This window comes from Branchiostoma lanceolatum, chromosome 6, assembly GCF_035083965.1.
Source record: "Branchiostoma lanceolatum isolate klBraLanc5 chromosome 6, klBraLanc5.hap2, whole genome shotgun sequence".
Classification (NCBI taxonomy): Eukaryota; Metazoa; Chordata; class Leptocardii; order Amphioxiformes; family Branchiostomatidae; genus Branchiostoma; species Branchiostoma lanceolatum.
Genome location: NC_089727.1, coordinates 21,292,783 through 21,303,932, shown reverse-complemented (window position 1 = coordinate 21,303,932; position 11,150 = coordinate 21,292,783). Strand labels below are relative to the sequence as shown.

The following is an 11,150-nucleotide window of genomic DNA, read 5'->3' as shown; positions in this document are numbered from 1 at the left end:
CCAGACTAGGTACGCAGTCGCCCCATGTATTACCCAAGGAGTACCCATAGTACTGCTCTAAAAGTTTGCAAGCAGTAGACGTAATGCGATTATTTTATTTTTAATCGACAGTATAGTAAGGTATTTGTTACATGATATTTTGTATGTGTCATAAACCTCATTCAATGTCAATGGCATTCCAAAATAGTATAATTTTAGGATGCTATGTTCTTTTTGATATAGACCGTACATGAAGCATTTCATCACTTTTACGGTACATACCGACATACATACATACATATCATCACTTAATCTGGTAATTTAGCACTTCAAAGAAAGCCAACGGAATGTTCATGACCTGATAAAGGAAACACTGAGTATTACTTGCACAGTTGCGTATGTAGCTTATTAACCATTAAGATAGTACTTAACTGATGTTGGAATAGATGAATGCAGTAATTTCGATTCGACAGTGATATGATAATTCTTGAAATTGTACCAAAGCGTTCATGTTATTAAATGGAGTGGATATTCGTTGTTATTTGCATAATCAACTTATGATATTATATTTGTCAATATCACCAACATGTACTTGTTGAATGTACCGTAAAAAATAGCTTGCTTTGTTAAAAAAGAGAAACTCTTGTTTACAGGGGTGTAAATGACATAGAGAAATAAAAAAAAAGTCTTGTTAAGCGAAAAATGACATCGATTTTCAGAATTTATTTTGGGTTTTATTTAATTGTAATGATATTGCAAATAGCATTTTAAAAAGTGATTCAGCAAATATCAAAAGATAACTTACATGGAAAGTAGCTTTCAGGATATAGGCCATGTATGAGACATTGTTCTGTTTATTATCTGCGAATGACAATGTCGTGTTAACAAGATGTTCCTCGTCACCAATGTTATAATTTTACATCTAGAAATATTTTTTAAAAGTTCTAGTTCCTCTGATAAGTACACGACCTTAATCATAATCATGATGACAACTCTCATCCGCCAATAACAATACACTTTTCTTACGCGGCGGACATGATAGAATGATAACGAGGCCATTGTGGCAAAAATTAGACTAATTCTGACTGTCCATCACAATTAAGCATTTTAGCCAATATTAACATGATAATTAGTGGATTGACTATGAGGACGTGTCTGTATGTCCTTCAAAAATCTGCCTATGTATGTTTTTTTTTCATTTTTAAGTTTTGTCGGAGGAGGGCGGTACTTTGGGATCGGTCAACGTGATTCTAAATTGCTACATCTTTCCTGTGCATGACACTAGTTATAACAATGGTAATTTGATACCATATTTTCAAACTTTGTGGGATTTTGGAGAAAAAAATGCAATCTATAGATGATTGTTGTTTGCCACAATTGCCTAGTTTTCATTCTATAATGTCCAACGCGTGAGGAAGGTGTGTGTAAAGGTCGGGGTTTTTAAATATTCATGACAAACCCGACGTTTAATCAATATCTTTTTATTTTGTTCTCCCAATGGACCCTTTAGAGATGTACTAGACGAAGTCGAGTCCTCAGAATTTGCAAGGCACGGGCTTCCTTAACTACATGGAACAGGTACTGTTTACTTGTTTTGTCTTAATATAGGCAATGTTTGACAAAATTATCAACTGTTGTTCAGTTGATTGGATCCTACTTGCAAATTTATCGGTTGGAGTACGTGAATCGAGGATCGCGAAGAGGTTTATGTTGACCAGTTAATGATATAGTTTGCCTGAGGTTAAGATGCTGCATGTTTATTACTTTACATCAGACGAAGAGTGTGCTGCTTACGGTGAATTGTGGCCCACAGGTGTGGAGATGGAAGGAAAACGAGTGGCAAACATTAGACCATTTCTTACTATCAATCACCATTTATTTAGTAGTTCAACAAATGATTACATGGTTATTGGAGAATAAACCAATGAGGAACAGGCTGCATGTTCGTCAAATCTCTCCAATTTTACGTTTTGACGGATGAAGGTGGTACTATGAAATCGGTCAAGTGGTTCTAAGCTACTACATATTTTCTTTGCCTTACACTAGTTATAATATTGTTAATTGGATATTATATCTTAATAATGATAATAACCTTAATTGTAAATTTCATGCCCTATCGGGCTAAGTACAGGCATATAGTTACACAATACATTGTGACGTTCATATGAAGACACTGACAGGATTTCTAATACTAATCTTAAATAGTGGTTCTAAAACTACTATAATTCATAGGGTCATCTTCTAGTCTCCTTGTGATGTTAGAAATATAAGTTGAGATGGACTTGTTTAATATTGTATGGTCAAAACGCATAATGAAAATATATTTCTCAACACTACCTAGTGCTATTTGTGAGAAAACCTAAATGGGAACTAATGCTGAAAATTATTATTTTTGTTACTTTGCCTCATTGGCCTCGTTTTCATTCTATCATGGCCGCCGCCTGTGGAAGGTGTATTGATGAGCTAAAATCGATTTTCTGCCAAAGGGGACAATATGTGACGTCATCTTGACATGAATGGAAAATCCCCATGCCCTTGTTCAATAATTCAAGGTCTTCGTTTCAGCTGGTTAAGTGTAGACGATCTGGTTTTATCAGTAAGAATATGGACAATGACAAGTTTTAAACATTGTTGGGTTCAGAATTCACCCTTTACACACTTCACAGAATTCCTAGTGCAGGGATCCGGAAACGGATATACTTTAGGCGACAACATTTTCACTCAGCGTGCGAAACAAAGAAGGAAACAGCTAAAATCTTGAGTAGGAGGACGGTATAACACAGGAACTTATGAGTTGTCCTGCAAATAATAGTGAGGATGTGACTTTAACAAGCTTTGTGAACAAAGGAATTTTTCTGGGCAACTAGCCAACACGTCACCACTGTTTAGTTGGTTTCGGCCGATGACCTCATACATGAAGGTGACAACTCGTTTACCTTCTGCAACATTGGTTCTTTGTCTTCATAAAGGGATACTGTGCATGGTCCTACACCGAACTGTCGTCTCTGTGTTTTGTTTTGTGTTCTAATCGGTTACAATCGATTTCCTGCACCCATATGCCATCATGTTTCGTGGTTTCGCACGCTGAGAGAAACTGTTGTCGTCTGGAGAGAATAATGACGTATATCCGTTTCCGGTTCCCAGCACTGGGAATTCTGGGAAGTGTGCAAAAAGTGAATGGACATTTCCTTGGCTTCATTTAAGAAACATTGCAGTCTCTTCTCAGCCATGGATATGGACAAGGTTGTGGAGGTACTGTTAGGTCATCTGCACATGCAACAACTTTTCCGTTCACATGCATGCATTAGTATTTTAGAGTTGGAACGTATCACTCTAGTTTCACCTTACGTGTGTTCTTATTATATGTGAGTCTTCGTCTCTGGTAGATATCATGTACTTATGTTTTAATGATTTCATTTTCGTGCTATGCCTCTGGTATATATTATGGCTCAAAGAAACGAGCCTGTAAGAAAAATAATTGCGTGCGAAAAAAAAAATTAGGCAAAAAAATTGCATTCATTATGAAATTTACGTTTTTAGGGAGGATATACAAAACCTCAAACAGTTTAGAAATATAGATTCTTATTCTTTTTTCTTCAAAAGTTCTTTGAATTTGGAATTCGCGGATGTCATTTATATAATAATGGCCTGTAAGATTGGTGGATCAAAATCATTTTTTTCAAACCCTGTACTGTCTAATGTGGAAGAATCGGTAGTTTGTCTTCCATCTAGTTAGAAGCTTGTTCTCATCCGTGTCATTTTCTTTAATTCATTTATTTACAAAGGCACAACGTATGTTCTAGAAGAAGCTTGTTATTTCATCATTGCTGTTTGATTATGTGCAATCTTATGTTATGAATTGTTAGATTTAAGTAATTTTTTGCTTATGTTTTATTAACTGCGATGAATGTGTTAATCTCTATTATTTCAGTATCGAGTTATGCTATGATTTGATATATTATTTTACATGCAACCAATAACTATTATGTCAGCATTTAGCTACTAGTATCATTGTCTGATTTGTTGTCATATTGTAATTGTTATCACTTACTTCTATAATTATGAATTGTTAGATTTATGTTGTTTTTTTGTTAATTTAGATGGGGGAAGACCTTTGATAAGCCATCATGGCTTTTTTTCTTCCCCCAGCATGTGTATTTTTTGTTTTATTATTTTCTATTATGTACTACAAACTGATTTTAATATGTCCGAATAAATCAAAATCAATCACCTGATGGGGACGTCAACAGTACCTTGTATTACGACCGGGTTGTTAATGTATGTTCCATAAGGTCGTCTTCTCGGGGCACCGTGGAGGACGAGGGCGATTCGACCTTCTTCTCTTTACGGGTATATCAACAATAGCTCTCTGGCCCTCTGCGCTCCTTCTAGGGGTACCCTGGGAATCCAGGCACCGTAATCGGCGGGCCACGGAGCACCGCCGATTACGGTGCCTGGACTCCCAAGGTATCTAGGGGAGACTAAACAGTTAGCGCCTGCGTCTAGACCCCACGGTGAGAGACCGTCAAGTAAAAACCATGGTTTAAACCATTGAAAATCCCTTTTTGGCGGGATTTTTTTTGAAATCTGGACATTATAGGAGTGGCTGTGGTAAGATAGACTCTGTATTTGCTGAATTAGTTTAAACGAATGGTATTTTTTACCTTGTGAGTTTTGGCACTCACCCTGATTTAGTGGGATGGTCTTCAACTGTGTGTCTGTAGCCTGTAGGACCTAGCCAATGGCTCTGATTAGGGGGGTATATCTGGAGAATAGCCATATGGAATTTGTCAGGAATGTATCTGATGACAGTTGACATAACTGGTTAGTATTTGAGGGTAAGTTTTTGTAGTCTGATGTTTTGATTCCTGAGATAATAACACCTTCTTTTTCTTCACTTCCCCATAGGGCTACATGCTTTACTGGCATTTATTGTAACTGTTCAGTGTCCACTCTAGGGTGCCAGAGTTCTCTCTGGTAGTGAATGGTCGTTCATTTTCACCAGCAAGTTCTTAGTTCTATAGTGCCGATGTTTTAATATATTATCATAATCATATCAACATTGTAAAAATTGGACTCAAATTTGAATTTCATACGACCTTTTGGGCAGTCACGTGTCTCAAACGTGTCTACTTCGAGAATCCATTCCGTGAACAAGGCTACAATTTTGGGTAAGACCCAATTATCACAATGTCGGTTATGCAAAGTTTTAACCTGAGTACCAGCCTCCGTAGTAAACTTTGAGCCAGCGGTCACTACGGAGGCTGGTACTCAGGTTAAAACTTATCATAACCGACATTGTAGCTAATGTTATACTTTTTCATAAATGTTTTTTACTCTTCAACATGAGGGGAACGTCTAATGCGCAAATGGCGAACCTCACGTGGTGGCAGGTGCTGAAGCGTGTGCTGATTGGGTCTGTTATTCTAACGACAGGAGCGGAATTTCTGACAACCTTTATGGTTGGTGCCCTATATTACCTGTCTTATAGTATTATTTGAAATTATCACAAATGTTACACATGTATAAGGGAGATGAACATCATAAGTAAGAACATCCTGGAGGGAGATGTCTGCAGCCGCCATGCATCTGCCCTGATTCATGCGGTTGATTTATCGGTTGATTGGTTGATTGGTTGATTGATTGGCTGATTGACTGATTAATTGGTCGATTATAAAGAGGGCAACCGGTAAATACAACATCAGCAATATAGTACAGGATAAATATAACGATATAGTTTTAAAAGCTACAATACCATATAGATGAGCAGCACGTATTCATACCATACCAGACCTATTACACATAATCCTCAGATGACTGTTTATGGCTAACTGATTTCTAAGACAAGAATGATATACATAGATTATGCTACTAAATGCTTACTTTTTATTGTTGCTTAGAAATGTATTATCGTCAAAGGTGCGAGGTAGTTGAATTATAGTTGTGGTCATCGCATACAAAGACTGTTGTTTGTCTGTCTGTTGTTTGTTTACTAGGTCAGAAGCTCAGGATGGGTCTTATCTTCTCGTCACTTACATTTTTCTGCGCCAAAACTAAAGGCAAAGGTAATAATTTTCATAGCCATTATTGCTCGCTGAGTGATACATGTTTTTGGACGATATCTATATTCAAGATTAAACATTTGATAAGTATACTAGCTTTTATAATTGTTATTGTTGTTGTATCTACAAATAACTTAAAACCAAAAAAAAAATGTTATAAATTTTGTATATTTTGACGACCGCTTTTGAATAGGGTAATGCGGTTGCATAGGGTAATGCGAGTGGTTTATACCATCTCGGTGGGAACCTAAGCGAAAGCAACTTACTTTAATTTCTTCTTCACAGGTTATCACTGTGACGTCACTAGGAACATGGCGCACTTCGAATCAGAGCATTAACCTTGACTGGGTTACTGATCCGAAGCACACCTCTGTCAAAATCATCAACTCAAAACCCACGTATCACGTTGGGGACACTCTTGTCCTTGAAGTCATAGCAAGGGACGGCAACAAACAACGTAAGGTATATGGTGGTGACTACCTTAGAGCAGGTTTACGCGACAAGAAGCAAAAGGCCAGTACAACGGGTAGGGTGCGGGACCACGGGAATGGTCGGTACACCGTTAGATTTCTTCTCAGTTTCCCGGGGAGGGTGACGCCTGAGGTTCAACTCATCCACCCCAGCGAAGCGGTACAACTTCTCAGGGAACTCAGAGAGATTCCAAACAAGAGGAGGTGGACATGTGCCTTCAAAGGAAAACGACGTCGAGACGTTGAGACGAAATGTACGCTTCTCGCAAACCAATTTATCTCGTTATCAAGTCAGTGCGACTTTTCCGCGTTGAACACGAGCCGAACTTGGTTCTGTGAAAAACCGAAGAAGACATCCTGTGACAAAATCACGAAGTGTAAATCCTCTTTGGACACCGTGGCTAAACTTATGACTTCTCAAGAGGAGCGCAAGCTTTTTGAAAGGTATGCCATAATAAAGTCAGAGGTCACGGCCCGAGGCGGTGGTGGTGGTTTGGGGCTCCGTAAATATTCTCAAATTTTTCTCACATTTTCAGTATTTTTAGGCTTCATTTTTGGTAGACAGATTGATTAAAAATACAATGGGTGAACAGGACTGGGGGAATTTTAAAACCATACGTAGACTATCCAAACAAAAAGTCAAAAGGCACACAATGACTACCTTAAGGAAACTCTTGACGAGGCGCTAGAGAACCCGAAGAAGTTTTGGCAGTACGTGAAGAGCAGGAAGCAGACTGCCTCTGGGGTGGCCCCCCTGTAGGACCATGGCGAACTTGTTTTTGATGGGCAGGGGAAGGCAGAAATCCTCAGCAAGCAGCATGATTCCGTCTTCACAGTTGAGGACCTCACCACTGTACCAGACCTGGGAACTAGTCCCTACCCGGACATGTACATGTCCCGAGTAGAGGTCACACTAGCAGGAGTACAAAAACTCCTTCAAGGTATCAACCCTGCTAAAGCCTCCGGCCCTGATCTGGTGCCCTGTAGGATCCTAAGGGACTACGCAGCTGACATCAGCCCCATTCTACACATCATCTTCAATCAATCATTGGAGACTGGACAAGTCCCGGCGGACTGGAGGAACGCCTTTATCAACCCCATATCAAAAAAGGGGGATAGGAGTGCCCCGTCAAATTACCGGCCTGTCTCACTCACCTGCGTTTGCTGTAAACTGCTCGAACACATTTTATTCTCGGCCACTATGAAACATGTAGAAACCCACCACATTCTACTCCCCACTCAACATGGATTCAGGGCCAAGCATGTTTGTGAGCCCCAGCTGATAACGACCTTGCACGACTTAGCCTCATGGTTCGACCTGGGATTTTTCAAAAGCATTTGACAGTGTACCACACAACAGGCTCAGTCACAAACTAGAGTACTACGGAATAAGGGGGGAAACTATGGTCTGGGTAAAGAACTGGTTGTTGGACCGGCACCAACAAGTAGTGGTCGACGGAAAGAAATCCAACCCCGTTAAGGTCAAGTTAGGAGTCCCGCCGGGTACTGTCCTGGGGCCCTTGTTATTTCTTATCTATATCAGTGACATCAATAAGGACATTACATCACATTTTAGGCTTTTTGCAGATGATTGTTTAGTTTATCACTTCATTCTGTCTGACCAAGATCAGTACACATCAGTGCGGCAACTTGTACATAGCACCACTTCTTAAACACGTATTTATGCATTTATTGTTGCACCAGTTATGTTTATCTTTTTTTCGGATTTTTCGTTTTCACCACCATCACCACCACCACCCTCCGCAGCTGTGCGTGACCCTGACATTTCCCCCTTGGCGTTATGTCCCTCGCGGGGCTTTGCTGAGTATTGCGTAGATGTAGATAGTATCCCTATGTCCTTATCTATCTATATATGCGGTCCCAAACCTAAAGTATACAGCCATTGTCACATTCTTAGACATTGCTACGCAACATAACGAGAAAATTGTCTGTTATTTCTTAAAAATGCGGTAACAAACATGACGAAGTCTATATACTCCTCATTATTGTCCACAACTAGACCTGCCAAACGATATCTATGTATGTGACAATACTTAACGTGAGTGACTGCAATGTAAAGTGAACAAGTCAGAATTGCCCTGAAGAAGATGACAGGCGGTTGTCGAACGGTAGACTCTGTAGATAAAGAACTTTATTATTCCATCATCAATTTTATCTTTTTCTTGTGACTTGCAATCGTTCATAAAGCATTTTGGGTTTTATTATTTCTTAGGCCCGGATCTGTTGAATAAGGATTTTCCATCTCGTGGAATCTGCATTGCTACAGGCACATATTACGATTGTAGTCAGTAGAGACTTTTAACGTGATCTATCCTGTATCGACCACTAGACTGATATATATGACCATCTGTGTCTCCGTCCAAATTGATTCCCCTGAACTATCAAATTTAGAAAAAAGACTACCGGAATCACCGATTCTTACAGAGTGTAGAGATCACGATTAAGTGTTGCAATACCAGCAGAGAGTTCGACCGTGATCTCTATTGGTAGAATCGATGAATTAGTCAAATCGATATCTCTACCTTACGATTTACATTTACCACTATGACACAATGTACATCTCAGATGTTTTGAATCTATTGATCTCCACAGCCCTTTCTTTCGGAGCAATTTGCCCCCTGTTACGAAAGGAGCAATAGAAGTCTTCAACGTTGACGGTGAGCTTTTCCATTTTTTAACAATTTGATTATTGTTTTTAGCAATACAACTGATACATAAAGAAATCAGCAGAAGAGAGTACAAGTACATGTATATGCCGTAAATTGCAACAAAAAAGGAAAACGGACACCAGTCTCGTAGAATGACAAAGTCAATTTCAAACTAAAAGAAGACGATTCGAAATAACAGAAATGAGAAACATACTGTTTGCGCCAAAGAAAAAAAATATGGAAAGGCTGACGTTATTTCTATTGTTCATTTTTTTTCCAACAGAAAACGCAACTGTGACCCGATCTCTACCGTTTTGTCAACCAGGTGTGCCGCATTCAGGATCTCGGGGGTTCTGGTTCCGAAACTCATGGCATTCACTTTCTTGTCAAGTTCGACAATTCAGCCCCTTTGATATCACTAAATGTTTAGCTAACCGTACAGTTTACTTCAGAGGTGACTCTACTTGTCGGCAATGGATTGATCGCCTAGGAGGATTAAAAGTATTTCAGGAAGGAGGAGATAAACGAGCCAGATTATATTTTAGACACTACGCTAACTACAAAAGTAGAATTCAGGCCACATTCATCTTTCACACTGCTCCTATCCAAGGTCCATGGTCGGCATTTAGAAACTTGAGTGAGGCCGGTGTTTCTGTAGACATCAAGAAGATGGTAGGTGGTGCAAATGTTGTGCTTGTGCTGAGTTTGTGTGCACACTTCACAGCCAAACCCACACATGTCTACCGCTCCCGCATGCACGAAGTAAGGTCCGCGATAAAAGAGCTTCATAAGAAATATCCGGAAACCACAGTAATCGTGAAGACCTGCAACACACGGCACCATCGTCACTACAGGGAAGTCATACAGGCGTCAGACTGGCTGGCAGACCAGTTGAACCAGGAAATGAGGGGCATTCTGGGAGATTTGAACGTCGCCATCTTGGACGTGTGGGATATGACCATGAGTCAGTGGTATGCTCAGGACCTACATCCTGATGTGCATGTAGTAGACAACGAATTGAACATCCTCATGTCTTACATATGCCCGTGGATGATTACAAATATCGAAGGGTAGATATTCCAGAATATGGCAAGACGTCGATATTTGCCATTATTGCCGTATGAAGATGTCTAAAACAGCACTCTCTACGATGGACATACGTTGGTCATGGAATACATGCATCCATGTTTGAGATAACTTTTCTCTAATTTCCGAGCATATCGTAGCCTTATTTTCGCGTTGATTAGCTGCCAAAGAGTCATTTTTTTCAAAAATGGTGGTGGAATCGTGAAATATGAGTAATTGTTAGTAGTGTTGTTGGCGACACGTCGTTTATGGGAAATGGCAGCACTCTTTGATCTTTTTCTTTGATCTTTTTCTCCAAAAATATCTGCCTGTAGTTCCATATAGATATGATAGTAGAGTAGAGTGGTTTTTGAACCACTATTATAGATTAGTATTAGAAATCCTGTCAGTGTCGTTATAAATAAATGAGATCTTTATTGACACAACAATTAGTTTGCTGCTAACAAGCTTTCCCTGAACCCGACAAAGTGCAAAACAATGCTCATAGGTACACATGGAAGGAATGTGGGAAATATAAAGCTTAACATTGCTCTAGACGGGGCCAGACTAGAACAAGTAAACGCTTTTAAAATACCTGGGGGTTACCATTGACAACGTACTTAAGTGGAGCTATCACTTTGAACACATTTTCAAGAAACTCGCTCAGGTAATTGGCATTATCAAGTATGTTAAGCCATATGTCAGCAGTCAGGCTCTTCGGTTAATGTACACAACGTTATTCATACCCCACATCAACTACTGTAGCACAGTTTGGGACCAAGGAGGGAAGGGATACCTTGATAAGCTTGAAAAGCTGCAGAAAAGAGCAGGTCGGGTAATTCTTGGATGTGACCGTTACACTCCCACATTAACCCTTCTCAACACACTAGGATAGCTCCCAGTAG

General features: G+C 39.6%; 1 protein-coding gene across 2 annotated transcripts; it reads left to right on the top strand.

Annotated features, from left to right (window-relative positions):
* Nucleotides 1-3,140: 3,140 nt before the first annotated feature.
* Nucleotides 3,141-10,532, top strand: LOC136437007 (NXPE family member 3-like). 2 transcript variants are annotated; one of them, XM_066431427.1, is made up of 6 exons: nt 3,141-3,231; nt 5,330-5,441; nt 5,976-6,044; nt 6,327-6,955; nt 9,125-9,189; nt 9,464-10,532. In XM_066431427.1, the coding sequence occupies exons 2-6, from the start codon at nt 5,349-5,351 to the stop codon at nt 10,252-10,254; spliced, it is 1,647 nt and encodes a 548-aa protein (XP_066287524.1). In that variant the 5' UTR covers nt 3,141-3,231; nt 5,330-5,348; the 3' UTR covers nt 10,255-10,532. The 2 variants fall into 2 exon arrangements, with proteins under 2 accessions (XP_066287524.1, XP_066287523.1); XM_066431426.1 differs by lacking the exon at nt 3,141-3,231 and having other exon boundaries at nt 5,086-5,441.
* Nucleotides 10,533-11,150: the final 618 nt, after the last annotated feature.

What these genes read in the sequence shown, in the direction of transcription:
- LOC136437007 (XM_066431426.1), top strand. Translation starts at nt 5,325, where the DNA reads ATGAGGGGAACGTCTAATGCGCAAATGGCGAACCTCACGTGGTGGCAG. An exon ending in CGCCAAAACTAAAGGCAAAG is followed by an intron (nt 6,045 to 6,326) that starts GTAATAATTTTC and finishes TCTTCTTCACAG; the next exon opens with GTTATCACTGTGACGTCACT. An exon ending in AGAAGTCTTCAACGTTGACG is followed by an intron (nt 9,190 to 9,463) that starts GTGAGCTTTTCC and finishes TTTTTCCAACAG; the next exon opens with AAAACGCAACTGTGACCCGA.